This window comes from Anopheles merus, chromosome 2R (assembly GCF_017562075.2).
Source record: "Anopheles merus strain MAF chromosome 2R, AmerM5.1, whole genome shotgun sequence".
Taxonomy (NCBI): Eukaryota; Metazoa; Arthropoda; class Insecta; order Diptera; family Culicidae; genus Anopheles; species Anopheles merus.
Genome location: NC_054082.1, coordinates 44,886,286 through 44,904,246, shown reverse-complemented (window position 1 = coordinate 44,904,246; position 17,961 = coordinate 44,886,286). Strand labels below are relative to the sequence as shown.

General features: G+C 45.7%; 2 protein-coding genes and 1 long non-coding RNA gene across 6 annotated transcripts; all 3 read left to right on the top strand.

The window, feature by feature from the left end:
* Positions 1 to 8,972, top strand: LOC121589446 (shootin-1-like). Of its 4 annotated transcripts, none has more exons than XM_041908388.1 (8): positions 1 to 197; positions 424 to 550; positions 3,577 to 3,994; positions 4,061 to 4,470; positions 4,564 to 4,676; positions 4,763 to 4,925; positions 5,424 to 5,976; positions 8,557 to 8,972. In XM_041908388.1, exons 3-8 carry the CDS (start codon positions 3,676 to 3,678, stop codon positions 8,871 to 8,873), a joined length of 1,875 nt encoding a protein of 624 aa, XP_041764322.1. In that variant the 5' UTR covers positions 1 to 197; positions 424 to 550; positions 3,577 to 3,675; the 3' UTR covers positions 8,874 to 8,972. The 4 variants fall into 4 exon arrangements, with proteins under 4 accessions (XP_041764322.1, XP_041764321.1, XP_041764323.1 ...); XM_041908387.1 differs by adding an exon at positions 2,122 to 2,327 and having other exon boundaries at positions 1 to 550; XM_041908389.1 differs by lacking the exon at positions 424 to 550.
* Positions 8,973 to 10,044: 1,072 nt separating this feature from the next.
* LOC121590629 (zinc finger protein GLI2-like) lies at positions 10,045 to 14,185 on the top strand. The gene is made up of 3 exons (XM_041910455.1): positions 10,045 to 12,199; positions 12,577 to 12,738; positions 12,814 to 14,185. The coding sequence occupies exons 1-3, from the start codon at positions 10,736 to 10,738 to the stop codon at positions 13,411 to 13,413; spliced, it is 2,226 nt and encodes a 741-aa protein (XP_041766389.1). The 5' UTR covers positions 10,045 to 10,735; the 3' UTR covers positions 13,414 to 14,185.
* Positions 14,186 to 16,204: 2,019 nt separating this feature from the next.
* Positions 16,205 to 17,718, top strand: LOC121590105. Its single transcript, XR_006004389.1, has 3 exons — positions 16,205 to 16,658; positions 16,781 to 16,938; positions 17,369 to 17,718. It is a non-coding gene; the product is annotated as an uncharacterized LOC121590105 (long non-coding RNA).
* The last annotated feature ends 243 nt before the right edge of the window (positions 17,719 to 17,961 follow it).

Sequence of the window (17,961 nt, the reverse complement as noted above, 5' to 3'; positions counted from 1 at the left end):
GCAGGTTTTACATTCGTTCACTTTGTTACATTCCCTCCAGTCATTAAAAGTGAGTCTCCGTTAACATTAGCATAGCATCGTTCTTGATGGAGTGTCTCTTTTTCTGCACAAGTTTGCACATGTTCACACAAGTTCGTACGATACACGGTTCAAATCACGCTTGTTGGTGAAAGATCATACAGCAACAGTAGGAACAGGTATGGTTTAATCCAACGGCACTTAGCTGCGCGGTCTGCTTGGGAGTGTTTTTTTTGTTGTTTGCCCTCTCGCCCTGTTCATTGTCTTGCTGGTAGTTCGCGACATCGGTGGGCTGCTGAGCTGTGTTTGTGAATGGAAATGATGCATAAAGCATCATGAAGCGGACCAGCAGCGGTGGTCAGAACAGGGCAACAGTGGTAATAGAAATTGGTTCGTCTTAAACAGTGTTTAGGTTTATTTCGACGTGAATTTCCGTGAAACAGTGTGATTTTTGGAAAGAGCAACAGTTAAAAAAGCAAGGAATCTATCAAATAGCCAATAGAAACATCACCAGCTACGGAACATACAACAGGTGAGAGAAAGAGAAAGAGTGAGAGATGGACAGACAAAATTCCCTTGCAGTTCAATCGCCCGTACACCGTAACGATGCTGTGCAATTCCTATTGTTTTGTTATTGTTGTGACGCGTACGAACGAACGTTGCTAGCCTCTTTGGTACAGGTGACTGACTCATCGCCATGTTTTCCCAACGGTGAAACTCGAACTTGTAGGCTGCAAGTTCTTTGCAGCATTGTAAGGGCCCGATGCGTAGGATGCATTCGCTTGTGGTACATTTGTTAAATTAGACATGTGTAAGTGTGTATTTCAATGTGTTTGCGTAGATGTGTGCGAAAATGTGTCCAACGTAATCAACCATCTAACAAGCCTTATTTTGTGCCCAATTTCATCTTTTACCTCGCCAAGCCAAGATAGCCAGACACAGCAAACAAAATGTAATACCTGTGATAAGAAGCAGGTGTGCTCGAGATACGCACTGGGTGAGACATTTTGCAAAGCAAGCCACGCGGTATGTGTGCAGGTGAATGTGCTGCGGTGGTTAAAAATGCGCTCACTAAAAATGAACTGAGAGAAAGTTCTTTAAATCTTTTTTTTTTTGGCAAACATGATCCAGCGTGTGCGGATCATTTTTGTACCCTTTCTTCACAGTACCCCTGACAGGCGTATAGCCCTTTAACCGGGCACACCAGCACACATAAGTGGTTCCTTTCTCTTTGAAAGATTTATGCTGCTGTAAGATGAACAACAAAAAAAACGCAACGAAAGTTTCAACTGAACGTTTGTGCGATTGTTACAAGTGATGAAGAGAAGTGTGAGGAGAGCATTTTTGGGTCGGTAAAAAACAGAGTTGCATTCTGAAGCAGTATTCGGAGCATGTTGCAATAGCTGATGTTCCGTTTTCGTAGTGGTACAATCGTGCCTCAACACTGGTTGCTTTAGCAACGACTCATGCTTGCGGTATGGGCTGCAAGCCTAGGGTTGTTTGCATACAATACTCGGTATGAGGTGTTTATGATTGACATTAAACAGGTGGCTGCAGTACTACTACCTATAAGTTAACAGTAGTTTGATAGACGATTGAAATGGAAAATTCCATTTTCGGTTTACATGTTAATCGCCTGTAATTCCTTTTCTTCACACCGCTATGGAACGGTACAGAAACAAAGACATCGCCCGAGCAACAGTACGTCAGCATGTGGTACCGCCTTTGTGTACATTAGACACAGTAGATCCTTAAATGTACATTGCGCAGATTAAAACGGGTTTGCGTGTACCGTGGGTTGGCTACAATGTTTTTTTTTTTTATATTATCAATAGAGCCAAGAACACGCCATTACCGCAACGCGGAGGACCATACAAACTAAACGCCAACGAACGGTCGAACGGATTGGCGCTGTGGTCTTCGCACCAGGACACGCGCATATGATCACGCGGTCCGTGTGGGTTGTTGTGCAGGTTTCCGCCTCTAAACGAACCACATTCGGTCATTGAATAATTGAGTAGTTCAAGCTTGCGGCAGCGGTGAACCTACAACAACTGACCACCCCGACGCACTTTTTTGTTTCTCACTGTCTTTCACATCAAGAATATGCCAATGTCGCCAATAAATGCCCACCCGAAGCACGTACGTTTGATGAAATGTGTTTGATTTTGGAGTTTGCTTCCGCCACAATGGCCACGGACCCCGGGTACTGTGTTGACATTGGATGATCATCGGTTTGAATCGGTGACTTCATCGCCAGTCTGTTGAATGGTGTTCGCTAAGCAAGCTAGGCGTCGAATGATATGAACGTGAGTAAAAGTGCAACCTGAACTTGATTCCAATAATATTATCTTATCTTGCTTCGCGATTCTATCGGATGCTTGGAGGCACTTTTTGCTTGGCTTTGCAATAAAAGGAAACTGGAAAAATGATTCACTCTTAAACATGCAGATGCAAGCAAAACAAGAGATTAAACAGCTGTTGAATACGTTGGAATGCTATTTGACAATTACAATAAAAACAACAACAAAATACAAGGTTTTTTTTTAAAGTTTTTTTGTTGGTTAGTGGTTTTTTTTTGTGGTTTTCCATATTTTTTTAATCGTGCCCTCGATTTAACTCAATTGAACTCGGCGTAACTCAATTGTATTGCTATTCATTCAGTAAATGCCAATATAATGTGGGAACGATCCAAAAATATACAGGAAACGATGCACAAATCGTGTGAGAAATCCAAACAATTACGGGAACTGACCAGTAAATCGTGTAATATTATGTAATATTATTTTATACGCAATCAAACTATAATAACTTTTCATATTGACCATTAGCGTAATTAATCATTATTTTATTAGACATTCTAAAGGTTATGTTGCTTGCATCTGGACCTAATCGGTTCATCGAAAACGATCTTTTAATAGATTAATCATTGTATCGCTCGGTCAATTCAGGTTTTTGTGTTTTGTTTTTTTCTCCCATTTAGCAAATGGTCTTATTGGGGGATCAACAAAACGTAGACAGTCTGTGTTGAACGATCCCTAAATTGGTCAAATCAATTGCACAAACAGATAATTTACCTAAAACCATAACATATAAACGTTAATAACTTAAAGTATAAATAAGATAATTATTTTATTTATTACTTCTTCTTCTTTGGCGCAACATTCCATTGTCGTTCAAGGCCTGCCTGTACCACTAGAAGGTTTGGCTTTCAGTGACTTATTGATAATCCACAGCAGGAAAGTCAGTTCTACGTATGGGGGCACGGTCTATTCGGGGCTTCAACCCATGACGGGCAGTTATTAAAGTTAAATAAAAAAAAACTTGAAAATGTCAAAAGTTGGCAATTGTTATCTGCGAACATTTTGTACTGAGCTAGTATCATTCAACTGATTCTTAAAATAGTCTCTTTATTCAATTTTACCAGCAACCATACACCTCTGTTTGCTCTTTGTTGTTTGTTCGTATCAGTGTGTAAAAAAAACGTTAAAGCAATTAGAAAAAAACAATGAGATTTACTGATGCCTAACTGGTTGACTTTAATTTCCATCACTGCAGGTGTTTTGAAGCCGTTTCGCCTAGATAAAGCGCAGCAGGGACCCCTTTTTTCTTTGAACCGGGCATTGGGTACCTCTCCCGCCTAGCATCCCCGTAAAAATGGACATCTCGCAAACATCCCCTTCAAGACGTAGCAGCATTCCGATACCGAAACGGAAAACATCGCTCCACCTGTACATTGCCGGTGGCGGTGGTTCATCTTCAAACTCATCGTCAAACGTCGGTTCGGCTTCGGCTTCGATAAACGACGATGAACCTTCGTTCACGCGCAGCATGCTCGGTTCATTCGTACAAGCGGATTCATCGCCCGGTGGCGTTGGTGTTGCGGGTGCAGGAAGCGGCACAACGGTCAGCACGCCGTCCGAGTACGTTCAGCTAAAGGAAAGCCATAACCGACTGATGGAAAAGTGCGAACATTGTAAGTGTTTAAACTTTGCTTTAGCACAAAACAATCCAAAGTTTACGTTGCATTCTTTTTTTCCAGTGACCAAACGCAACGCCCAGCTTGAAACATCGAACGAACAGCTCAACTACAATGTAAAGCAACTCGTTGGAGATCTGGAAAACTCGCAGCGTGTACTAACGGATTTTACGGAGAAAAACCGGCGCCTAAGGCGTAAACTATCCGAAATCATTCCTACACCAGCGCCCGGCGAGGAAGGTGTCACCGTTGACGCGGTAGAGAGCGATGACGAGGGGCCAGATGCTTTGCCGACTCGTACACGGGATTCGGGGTCAGGTGCAACCGGAACCACGGTTGGCGCTGAGCCGAGCGGAAAGGGTACCGAGGTGGACAGTTTGCTGAATGAAATGGAAAAGCTCAAGTCCTACCTGAACAACGTGGAGCTACAGCTGTACGAGGCGAATGAAAAAATCTCGGAACTGTTGGAAAATGTACGCATTTTGAACGCAGCGTTTGGAGTAGCATCCAAGCAAGCCGTCATTGATTAATCTATTTTTCTGCGTACTATCTTTCTCCCTCATTAGAAGCAACAGTACGAGGAAACGAATCGGAAACTGCGAGAGGAAAATGCGGAACTAAACAAGGTGGCGCGGCTAATGTCACGAAACATGCTGGAATCAATCGATACTAGTAAAAGGTATTTGTCCAGTAACCCTTCAAAAACATGTTCGGGAGCTGTTTGATGCGGCAATAATGATGATGGTTGTTCGTCGTCTATTCTAGGCTGGAAAACTCGTTCATTCAGGTGCAACGCGAACGTGACCACTTGGTGCGTCAAAATCGCGATTCTGTCGACTCGAAAACAAGCACAAACGAAGAGATTCAAAAGATGCGCTCCGAAATTGAGCTGCAGAGGAAAACGTACGAGGCACAGTTCATCGAATATGTGAGTAAATGCTTTCAAACTTTCAATAAGACAGACAGCCTGTATTATAACCGTCCTAACGGCTTGTAGCTTATTATTATTGACTGTAAATTTGAAAGCAAACAAAAATCGGTGATTGGATTTGAAAGAGATTGATGTACATCGTCTAATAGCTTAATTCAGCCTACTCGCCTGTAAAACTTACTAATTTGTCCATAAATTCAAACAACCCACTTATGAGAAGCGCAAACTTTGCATCTTCAAAATTTTAAAAACTTTACTCGAAATTTTCCTTCACTATTCCAATATGAGTTTTGGCCAATAGAGTTTAGAGAGAACGATTTAAAAATGTTTATACGAAAATTCCTCGCGTTCACCGTTCCCAGAGGTCACTGCATAGTTTCTCAGTGTGGTTGTTGTGCATGTATGTGTGTGTGTGTGTGCGTTTACCCGGAAAGGCATTTCGCTCGCTTGGCGATACTTATCTGGCGATTACCTACTTCCATGTCCGGCCTGCAGAAAAGTCTCATGAGCGAAGAGCACGAGCGCAAGACGAACGATCAGATCGTTGCCCTTGAGCTGGAGGTCGAGGGGTTGCGGCAGCAGCTGGACGAAGCGTTGCAGCGGGCCGAACGGGCCGAGGGCGAGGTGCTAGCGCTACGACAGCAGCTCCGTATCAGCCGGCTGCGAGAGTGGCAAAGTTCTGCCAGCCCGGGCTCCACGAACATCGTTGGAATTTCCGAAGTTCTGGACAGTGACGATCCGCTAGTGACGCTGCTAGGCCAGTGCAGTCTGACTGAAGGTTCCCCGGCCGGAACCTCTTCCCATCTCTCACACGTCGCAACCAATGTACCTGCACAACCACCTTCCCTTCCACCACCACCACCGCCACCACCACCGCCGCCACCGGCCCCACCACTACCAGCTAACAATTTCGCTAACAGCAAGCACCTAACCTCCACCGGGACGGCTGACGGCTGCGACCGGGCGCTTGGCTTAAGCGAGGCGATTTCGCAGCAGAAATTAAATCACGTGGCAATAACGAATGTAAATAGCCAGCACCCGGCAACAGGTAGGTTTTATCGATCGAGGAGTACCCAATACATACGCAGTTTGGTTGTTTTGGCGTCCGATGCTGCCACTACCACTGCTCCTGCTGCTACCACTGGCCATCGGGTATGGACGGGTATATGGCAACGCTGCTTTTCCATGTTTCCTTGTTTGTCCCTTTTGTACTTTTTGGTATTGTCCTTGCTTTCACAATCCCTGCCATCCAGATGGGGGTGTAGTAGTTGTCGGGTGGTAAGATGTAACCCACGTGTAACACACATTTCACTATCCATGTGAGCTGATAAAACGTTACATTTTGAAGGCTGATAGAGTTTTCCGTACGGTGTGTGTTCGGTCGGATTTTTTCCATTGCCCGCCAGCCCAATCGCCCATCCGCACATAGTAAAATTTCTCTCACTAGACCAACTACCAGTATATTGAATCTAGCCACCATCCTTCGGTACAGCCGATGAGCGTTCCCCTATAACCGCACCGCAGCAGTACGCGAGGACAATAAACCGGATGGATTGGTAACGAGTGGGATGCCGCAGAAAGACGCAGGGGCGCATAAAGGACACGGTAAAAGCCAAACCACGACAAGTTGTTTGCTGAGTTCCACTCAGCATGAACTCCGAACCCTCCTTGTTGTCCCTTTTCGCCCTTCCTTCGATGCTGTGTATCATCGTTTCGCAACGGTCGTTTCCGCTACGACCATCGTTTTGTATTGGGATGAGTTGTGGAAAGCTTCTCGTTTTTTTATGCATCCTGTTGGAAGGGTGGTTGTCATGAAACAGGAATAGTGGAATGGCAAATTATTATGGATTCATTGTGCTGTTGGATTACCTATGTAGTCGCTGTGCTATAACAAAATTTCTATCGAACTTCTCCTAACGATGCGTATCAATGCATTTAAACTTTACAATAAGAAGTATCTCTAGTATTGTTTCACAACAAAAAGCCATTCGATTTGCAAATTGGTCTATAATCATATTTGTAAAGCAAACCCATTCAATTACACAGCCGTTCGGGGAAGCTTCTGTGTTGTGTGTGCTCTCACGGCTACGGCGGCGGCTAGACAACCCGGAGCAGCAGGAGCAAGAGAACGTTTTTCTCCCCTCGTTCGATAATGCACGAAAGGTAACCGATCGGCTGTATCTGACACAACGTAGCGTCTGGTACTAGCCTCCTTTGGGATGTTCGTGCCTTTCTCCCATCGCCGTAGTAAGAACGGCAGCCACTATCCTGCCGCCAGGGACGCGTAGGCGTAGTGGCGAGTTCGTTCTGCTAATATAATATTTTCCAGAAGCGCTTTAAAGAGCACAGAAGCGCACTCCAAGCACATCAGTTGATGGTTAATATGGTCGCGTGCTGCCGTACGGTATTGCCGTATTGATGACACATTCATTCCGAACGCAAAGGTCAGGACTTTGGTAGCCATCATCAAAGCTTCCTCGGTACTTCACGTAACGATGCCAAAGGTCGTATGTTTTATGATAAAAAAGGAACAACATCCGAGCCACAAGCCGCGGAACACCGTTGGTATTTTCTCCTGTGCGGGCATGAGCGGGCAGGCTAGAATCCAGACCGGAAGTGGACGTGAAGAGACACTTTAAACTTGAACCCGTCATCAGTTTGAGTATTATTGGCAAAATGCGGTTCACAAATGAAGCAGAATATTAGTATTTTACCCATTTGTTTGCCTCGAAGGTTGTGTACTATCACTGATAACCAATTTGTTGTGAAAAGTTCACTTTGACCTTAGTCATTATTTTACCGTTACCTATTAGATCACTGGGTATTAATAGATCGACGATGCTTTATACTGCTTTGAAATGTGCTTTTTTGAAACACAGTTTTTACGAGGACACAATTATTAAATTAACTCGCTGTGGTTTTACATGTTAACTTTGATCCACCACTTGGCCCACGCGGGGTAGCTTTTAAAATACACTGCACGAAAACGGAGCGGTAAATCAACGATTTTCCCATCCGCCCAACAACACCTGTTGCGTGAAATAATTGCCGCGTACAATTTCCCTCTGCGTAAGGGGAAGAAACCGTCGTTAGCGTTCGGAAGCTCGAACCGGACTGCAGGTTATTGTTGTTTGCATGGTACACGAGTCATACCTGTTTGTCATTTGGTTCGCTCGTACCATTTTCCTCCACGAAATGGGTGTCCTTTTTGGATGGGTGGTGTTCATTTTTATTTGGGTAGCAAAAATGACCTCGAATGAACTGGCGACTATAGATGATGGTAGTTGAGACACTGCAGGGAATTATTTTGACACTTTTATTATTTATGTACAGCTATTTACTAACTCCTGTAGCATTTCAATGTGGTTATGGTACTAAACTGAAAACAATCTTCTGCTCCCTGTAAACGGTCTCGGTCCGGGTGCTATCTTTACCTTGTTCCGACTGCTGCACAGCTTGCAACACTGGATTCCATTTGTAGCGATATTGCTTGCGCTTCCGTTGGCCAAATTTCTTCCCGAATGTAATCGTCCAGCAATTATGTTCCGTTGATTGAATTGTTTTCCGTATGTTTTCATTTTGCCGCTCCCCTCCCGTTTCCTCTTCCTTTCTTCTACCGTTCCACCAGGTCTAGATTCGGTGATTGCTGACATCAAAAGTGGAAAGGTGACGTTAAGGCGACGGCGTCCCAACCTACCCAACCATTCCGCCGGCGACGAGACAACCGGTACCAGTGACAGTATTAGAGATAGTGAGCAGGACTACAACCAGATGGTCGCTCGCAATCCCGGCCTGAAGGAGATGTATGACATTTTGGCGAAGATGAAACGGCGCAACCGGAAATCGAAAATTATTGTCGAATCAGAGCTGGTTGGTCGGGGCCAGGACGGCACTGATGGTGCGGCCCGACGGACCCGTTTGCTGATGGATGTAACCGATTTATGAGACCCCGGCTACTAGACACACGCTGCATTTCGAAGTTTATGTTTTTAACGAAGTTTTTAACAACTGCCTTTAATCCCACAATAATGAGGATGTTTACCACGAGTTAGTGAATTTTTATTAACACATTTACGCACTAGTTGTTTGTATGAGCCGAACGAAGAAGAAGGTGCTATAGAACTAAAATAAATTTTTACTACATTTTCTCTATTAAAGCTTTGTTTTATACATAAATGTGAACATTTTAGCAATAACAAAAATGAAAGAATGCATACGGGAAAACCTTTCTCTGTGTAAATTTCTGCAGGGCATTTGTATCATAAAAAACATACTGCCCCAGATTCTTAACAGGCGACTAATTCTACCGTGCTGTTCTGTTCTGTTCAATCTCTCGCACCACATTTCTTATTTAAGAATTTCTTCATCCTTTTTTTTTGCTCCACAAGCAACCACACCGGGTGGTAAAGATCGGTCGAGAAAGACGAGAGTTTGTTCTAATGCGTTCTAGGGAAAGAAGTAGAGTGCACACACGCACAAGAAAGCGACACATAATCATAGCACATCATAACAAGTGACTCGTAAGCGCTCGAAATAATAAATAAGTGGCAGACTGCGTAGCACCAGCCGCGACTCCCTACAGTGGGGCAGAAACAAAACAGTGAAAGAAGCAGCGCAACCAACACACAAAAAAAGAAAATAGCTACGATCACAGAAAAGGGATATCCATCCTAGCACGACTCGCATATCAAATTCTTGTCACTTTCACCCGCTTTCACTCCATCACATTAGTAAGGGGATTGCATTTAGTTTCATTGCATTGCTTTGACTCCTTCCCATCTTCAGCAGAGCTCTGGTAGTTATGCACGTTGGCACTGTATATACCACATAAAAGGAATGAGTGAGACAAATTGCGACAAAAACGCAGGCCAGAACATGTTTGCAAAAACAAGAAAATGCATGCAAACCGTATGCTAAGGGCTGTGCAATTGGGCCATGATCGTTTTCATTGCATTTGGTAGAACAGCCGAGCCGCGAGGTTTAAAAAATATAAGGAAAAACAATCACACCTCACTGGGTCTTCCTGCCGAGACCCCTACGTCCTCGCAGCGGGTTTTAGTTTTTCCAGTAGCTTAACCTGACCTAACCTTTCCCCGTTCTGCTTTGCTCTGGGTGTTCGGGTTTCCCTTTGGCCGGCGAACCAAGAAGCGATGAAAAAGAGCAGGATTAAATGGAACGTGACAAGCGGAGGGAGAAGCCACTGCACGCAGCGAGTAGATGTCACAGTCGTATAATTTGTTGTTTGTTACAGCTCGCGTTAAACAGTAGGATTGGCGGCAAGTGGGACGAACGAGCGGAAGATGTGCGGGATCGACGAGGATCATGCACATCATTCCACGGAGCTACGCGACTGAGTACGATCCTGCATCACATACGCTCGATGGCAATGATGATGATGATGATCATGAAGCTGAACACGCACACATGGTAGAAGTTCGGAAAATCTTCGCCGTAACGATCGAGAAGAAGGAGCAGAAAAGGGAAAACGCGTGTGTGTATCATGCTCGCAATCGTGGTGACTCCCGGCGATGCTGCGAAGATCCCGGTTTGGAATCACTAACCGCCGAACGATCGACCGGGTCGGACGTATTTTCCCATTGCTCATCGTTGAAGTTATTTACGGAATTGTGCAGTTGGTGCCGATCGTGATCGAGTGGATAATTGTCTGCGAGTATATAAAGTTTGTGTTTTTAAGGACATTATTGTCTGTGCAGTGAATTTTCCAGTGCTTTTCAATGCTTTCGTAGGCTAGACTGTCTTCCCGTGTATGTGTTTATTTTGTGCAATAAATAGCTTCGTGATTCAGGATGGCACTTTTAACACCAACAACTCCTTCCACGGGTTTGGCCGGCTCGGTCGATCTGTGCGCGAGCAGTTTAAAATCGTTCGACCTGAAGCACGGTTTTTGTCTGCCGGATGATACCACTATGGACGTTTGCTACAGTGCGCTTAGTTGTGGCATGAACGAGAGCAAAGCTGAACAGTCCCACAATCCATCGTACGGTGCCGATTGTGGTCAACATGCACTGCACCATAGCTATACACCGATGTCTGCTCCACCCGTGGTGGAATATGCCGGATCCGCTGGGGAGTGCAATTTCCCGCCGGAAAGCACGCAGTATCATCAGTTTCCACAGCAGCAGCAGCAGGACACGTTCAAGCAGATGGGGAGCTGCCTCTACACAAACCCTTCCAAAACGGACGATCTGTTCTTCAAGTTTGACCCGGAGTACATCGAAAAGCTGCAGTCCACGTCAAGCATAATGCTGTCACCGGCGGCCACCATTTCAAGCACGCCACTGACGTGCCAAAGTTTGATAAGCTGTGCGAGCAGTTGCACCACCGCCACGGATTACTACAACTACAATGAAGCGAATTGTCAGTCGAAGAATCAGTCACCCTGCTCCTCTCCATTCGCTGGAGACTCTTGGATAGACAATGGATTTACGCTGAACCTGATGAATCTAAATGGTAGCGGCGGCGGCGTTGCCGCTGGTAGCTGCTCACCCAAGCGAACCAATGGATCGTTTGGGACGGGAATGGGACGACCCGATACGATCACACCGACGACTCCACCGAAAAGCAGTACCGCCACAGTACTGCCCTCGATACGCAGTGCCTTCGGTGGTACGATCAGTGGCCAGTTTGAGCAGTGTGGCCATGCTGGGTCCAAAGCCCAAAACAACCCATCCGGCGTGGAGCCATCGATGAACTACATTATGGAGTTCCTGGATACCTCGTTCTTGGAGCAGTACAGCAACACCACCAAGGCGGGCGATAGTTGCTGCAACCCGGTCGCCCAACCGGGGGACTCGGATCTTGCGACGCAAGATTCGTACAGCTATTCGGCTGACAACTATTACAAACCGATCCAGGGCGCGGACAAACCGAACCGCGAGTTTAAGGACATCTGGCGAAACAGCGCCAGCAGCGTCACGTCCGGAAACCTCTCGCCGGATTGTAACCAAATGGGGCTGCTTGTGGCCAAACAGGAACCGCTGGATATGATTGATGAGCCGGCGGACGTGGATGAATCCTTCGCGTCGTCCAGCTCGCCGCGCGTATGCCTCTGGAGCGGTTGCAATATGGAGTTCGCTGACCAGCAGCAGCTGGTGTCACACATCGAGAAGCAGCACGTGGAACCGAAGCGTGGTGAAGTGTTCGGCTGCCAGTGGTTGGAGTGTCCGCGCCAGCATCGACCGTTCAATGCCCGCTACAAGCTGCTGATCCATATGCGCGTGCACAGCGGAGAAAAGCCCAACAAATGTCCGGTAAGTGGGTAGAGGGCAGAAACAGCAGGGAAGGAAACAGAGAAAGTATTGCTGCGTGCAGGCTCTTTTCAGAACCGCTTGCACGATGGTGTACGATGGTTGTGAAAACATCTGTTGACGGTTCGGGCCACACGGGAGTAATAAGCTGGCGGGGTGCGCGCATAGTTTTTGCACGATTCGCGCGCGCACCGAGCAAGCCAGCGGCAGTGCGGCGGGCTTGTTGTCCGGGTTATGGTTTTTGCTGCATGTGTTATTTACTTTCCCCCTTCTTTGGAGACACTAATCCTGCAGCCATCCATGCCCACGGCACGGCTGTGTTGATGCTCACATATTCATTAGTTTCCTTTCTGCTTGGTTGTTTTCTTGCGCCATTCCAGTTCCCCACTTGTAAGAAGGCTTTCTCTCGGCTGGAAAATCTGAAAATCCATCAACGATCGCATACCGGCGAACGGCCGTACAACTGCCAGTTCCAAGGCTGCGCCAAAGCGTTCAGCAACAGTTCCGATCGGGCAAAGCATCAGCGCACACATTACGATACGGTAAGGCATTTCGGCGAGAAACCAATCACCATCAGCGATCTAATATGCACCCTCTCTCACTCGCTTTGTCTACAGAAACCGTACGCATGTCAGCTGCCCGGGTGCAATAAGCGCTACACCGACCCATCCAGCTTGCGCAAACACGTCAAAAACCATGGCAACCGCCCGACGGACGTCCCGGTGCGCAGGAAAACGCAAGACATTCCCGCAGCGAGGCGATTCTCCGAACCGATCATGTCGAGTCTGGATACGTTCCAGTTCGAATCCTATAAGGAAACTACGTCCAATTTGGATGAGCTCGACGATGTGTTCGATAAGCCTTCGAATTTGGTGCAGGAAGAGCTGTCCGGCGTTGATAGTACGAATGTACTATCGGGGCAGCGTACCACTATGGACGACTTTAACGATATGTCTAACTGTTTGATGAAAATCCTGCAGCAACAACCTACCGGCGGTGCCGGCACGGACAGCAACGCGGGGGGAATCGAAAGTAATCGCTATTTGATGGAAAATTTGGGACTTTCGTTTGAAAATGAAGCAACCTATTCAAACGATGAATGTACCATGCTGGAAGTATCTACTGCGGGATGTCGCATGATGAACGAGTCCGACTGTAACGGTGAGAAAACACTCGCGTTTGCAACCGATTTCGATTATTTCGGAGCAGTGGTTTGATTAGTTAGGAGAAGTGAGGTAAAGATTATTATTGAAGACCGAGATTATTTTCATAGGATTAATTACACAGAATTAGGTACATACATAGACGCTGTAGATTAATTGGGAGTGCTATTTCGCAATACAAGATCTTCCAGCAACTCATCATTCTTGAAGAGTACTTCCAAGCATACCAAGTTTGTGCAATTTGTCTGCTTATATAGAGTAGTGCTTAATAGGAACACTGTTCCCTAGGTGTACTTGTTATCGTAAGTGTCAAATTTGATAGAGGAATTTGCGTACATTCGTTTGATCTGATGATCTTAAAACGATCTTCCATCTTTGTTATATGTTTGTTGTACACTCTGATATACACTCTAAAGACATTTCCAAAGATGTTGTTTTCCTCTGACTCTTTTTGTCTGAAAGCTTAGGTTATCATAGATTTTTTGTTATCATGTAAGTGAAGTTTTGACTACTTTTATTTTACCGTTTTAAGTATTTTTAGAACAATTCGACAAAGCACTTTCTCACATGTGACGTTCATTTGAAGCAAATGTGATTTTTGGCATTAAGTGGCAGGACAAAACACTGTACAAAAAACTGCAGCACATCATGTTGACGGAGATGTTAGTATTAATGAGTTATGCTTAAATGAAAAAGATTTATTTTTTCCTTACCAAGCCATGTATACATTTTGCTATGCAAAACAAAGACAACGTTAGTTTGATTTTAGGTAGTATCGATTTTTTGTTATATAAAAGACATTGGAAAAACAATTGTTTAGGCGGAATGTAGCGTTATCGATGTAAAATCAATAAAAACGATTAAATGTATTTAGTTTCATCTCAGCACCTTATTTGTGGACTGAAGGATGCTGCTACCCTCTCGCAAGGATAATCTAAACCTACCAGGCCTCCTTACGCTGACATGTATCAGGTTGCTGCTTGGAAAGACGACACTGAAATAACACAACGGCCCAAATAAACTACCGACTGGAATAGATCATCGTGACACGAAGTCGTCCATACATTTAGGACGAATCGCATGACAGTTTTCATCACGACAAGCAAGCCATCAAATAACGGGATCCTTAAAAGCGCACTTTGGTGCGTACCAATAAAATGAAGCATCTTGAGAAAGCGAACATCCTTCTTGAACCAAACCATAAACGCCTTACTCGGTCTCGCTGAGCGCCTCCTGGCTCCCAGGTCACTAACGAACACCATATGTGTTGCCTTGGTTGTAGTTGCGACGATCTTTAGTGTAAGTGGTGGAAGGCCGGCTCTACTTTCTGCTAATGTACTTGGTACTCCAATGATCGCGAGGACACATTAACCCAAGCATTAGACACATTAGCCCAGCGTTATATCCGTGTCATGGTAATGAGCTACACTGTCCCGGATCGTTGTAACTCTTTCAGTTTCGAGTGAGCAGTGCTCTCACCCTGGGGAGCCTAGGATTTTACAGAGGATCGCTTTCCATTGCATCTTGTATTTTTTGTTCTTTCTTTTTTTATAGAATATATGGAACTCCCAACTGCTTTGGTCCATCCTTCACACTTTAATAGCGATCCGGTGGGGCTTGGAACTCATTAAAAATCTTAAATTTACGACGCAAGTGCGCATCAACATAGGCATAGGCTTTCCCTCGATTGACGGGTCGCGCTAATGTCGGGAACGCGGGGGTATAAGTACAGCATAAGAAAATGGGAAAAAAGCAGTAAAGAAAGGAAGCTGGCAGCTCGCACCATGATTGAACCATTTCTCTTGTGCCCAACATTAATCCACACAGCGTAACCAGAAGGGGTTGAAAAAAGAAAACAAAAACATTAGTAGCAAATGTGTGGTTCTACCAGTTGTTGCCCGTCCGCTACTCGTCCTTTTCTACACCGGGAGCAGGCACCGTTTATCTAGGTGAAGTGTCTCCGCTTATGACATGAACCGTAAAGAATGATTGAGTTTGGATAGTTTGGTGGAATATCAAAAACAAAACAAAAAAAAATAAAAAAAAAAAACATTCAAACACATTGCACGAAGTGGAATACCGATCACGAGGATGTGAAAAAAGTGTGAGGACGGGCGGACAGTCGATCTACACACGGAGAGGCTAAAGCGGTTCAACCCGGTGGCACGATCGCGGGGCACAGTAACTCGACATGAAACAGAAGCAACAAAAAAAAAGAGTTTTAGATGGAGTGTGCGAGAAGCTGGAAAGCGAAGGCAGAAGGGAGCGCAGGTTCAAATGTCCCCCAGGTTCGAAATGCGCGCGGTTCTTCTATAAATAGTAATAGGTACGAGCATAGGACGTTTGATTTTTAACCCCGCGCAATGAACAATGCTGCTACACAACACCACCATTGGGTCCACCCAGTTCTGCCCGATCACGATGTCATTTGCTTTGCCTTCTTCTTTGGTAGGTCGTGGTTTGCTTTGTTTTTTCACGGTGGCATTTTTTTTTTGTCATTTCTATGATTCAGTGCAATGCGATTGATCAAGCAGATCGTGTTGCAGTTAGTTGATTGTAAGTTAAAGGATAGTTCGCTAAAGTGATATCACGGGTAGAGAAAAAGTGTGTATAAAAAGAAAGAACAATTCTTAGATAATTTGGAATATTTATAAACATTTTCCATTCATTAAATATGCATGAAACTCTATTCGTGCTTTAAAACAAATGACTTACTTAATCTACGTTTGCCATGTGCGAACGGTGGTCAGGCCGTTCGTCACTAAGGAAACCAGAAATTGCACAATTCAGCCTGTTGTGTTGTACCGAGCTCGTGCAGCCTGAATGCCGGCAAGTTGGGAAACACTCATCAACAGCTACTGGCGTAACAGTTTCCCTCCCGAGCAGTGGTAGAGGAGAGACCAAGAAGCACGGAGGAAAGGACGCGAGCCGCGTGTTTGAGAAAGGACAGAGATGAGTGAACGCTGCAAACAAGAAGAACGAAAAAAATAAAACTCGTCAGCGGTATAAACAATATCATAAATATTGTTTTTGTAGCAACCAACAAACGGAGTGCGTCGAGGACTTTGCGTCTCCGTCGTCATCGTTTTGCGGTTTCCCTTCGTGTTCAGGAGGGTGTGGAGTATTCGGGCGCGTAGGGTAGTGGCAGAGGTGTGACTCCTGCAAGACGATACAGTGTGCGCGGTCCTCCGTACCAGATCGTGCTGCCAGATGTGCTGCTAACAAAGCAAAGCGGATTTGGGACTCATCCACCAAGAGCGGCGGTGGCGAAGAGCGGCGACGACCCGTCGAGATGCTGGGTAAGGCTAGCGAGAGAGTGCAACGTACATGTGCCATGCATGCAACGGCAGTGCAGTACTCTGGTGTGACGCATACGATCGAGTAAAATGTCTCTCTTTCTATCCCTTTGCTTTTTCCACAGGGTCGTCACAGTTGCACTTGCTGCAGCATAGAGCAGAACGCCCAGAAGCCATCGCCAACATATCGGCAGCGGACTAGGAGAGGTCGAGTGTGGTGCAAAAGGTCATCAACATAATGAACCGTTTTCCCTCCGATAGCGGGTGAATATCGCTGCTCCGGGTATGTATTACTCTCGCTCATTTCCCTCTGAGTCACTCAGGCTGAGGTAGGCGCTGCGAGTCGTTGCGACGCTTTGCAAACTACACCCCTTCGATCGCGTGTCCCGTGTCGATGTCCCTGAGGAAGCGATTCCTTCCCATTTGGTGGTGGATTTCTGTTTTCCCCTTTTCCTCTTGAGGTTCTGTTTTTGCCTTCGTGGCGGCCTTCCCAGTTTGGGAGCATCTGAAGGCAATTAAAGTGGCCCCCGGAGGATGACGCCAACGGGTGTCTTTGAGTGTGTTGCACTCTCGTATGCACTCTCAAATGCACATTTGCATCCCGTGGCTCCGTCGCTCCTATCCTGTACCTACCCACCAGATGGTAGACGGCGAGCGTGTGTTTGTACGCTTTTTTCCTTTTTTTTCGATTTCGTTCACGTTCCTCCGAGAAGCGTGTTGATGACAATCAAAATCGAGAGTTTATCACCGTCGCCTACATGGGGTGTACCCACGGTGGCGGAGGAAGAACCACACACCAGTTTTCGGTTTTGCGACGGGCTCCCGACTCGATCGTTTGTCGAGGGGGGAGGTACCAATTTGTTTACATTTAACACCAGCAACCCGCCGAAAGGAGTCAGGCACCCATAAATTTGGACACTAAGGAGAATTAGCGGCGCGTCAGTGCGAGGTGTCAGAAATTTCGGTAGTAATCATGTTTCATCGGTATCACGTGGTTTTTCCAAACAAACCGTTAAAAGGGAAACGAAATAAACTCGCGGCGACACAGGCGAAATATTAATAAGCCCACACATACAAAACCACGCCAGCCCACATCGTGCATCGGTGCAGTGCTGGTGGGGCAATATTTAGTGGCTCCAATTTTATGCATTTTTTATGAGCTATGGATGTGCGCGGTATTTTAATGGCTTAAATATTTCTCCCAATAAGGATGCGTGTCCTGACGGTATGTTTATTAAAAATTAAATCCAATGCTTCTCGAGAAAACACGCGGTTTATGAGGAAATCAATACTTGAGCAGGTTTTA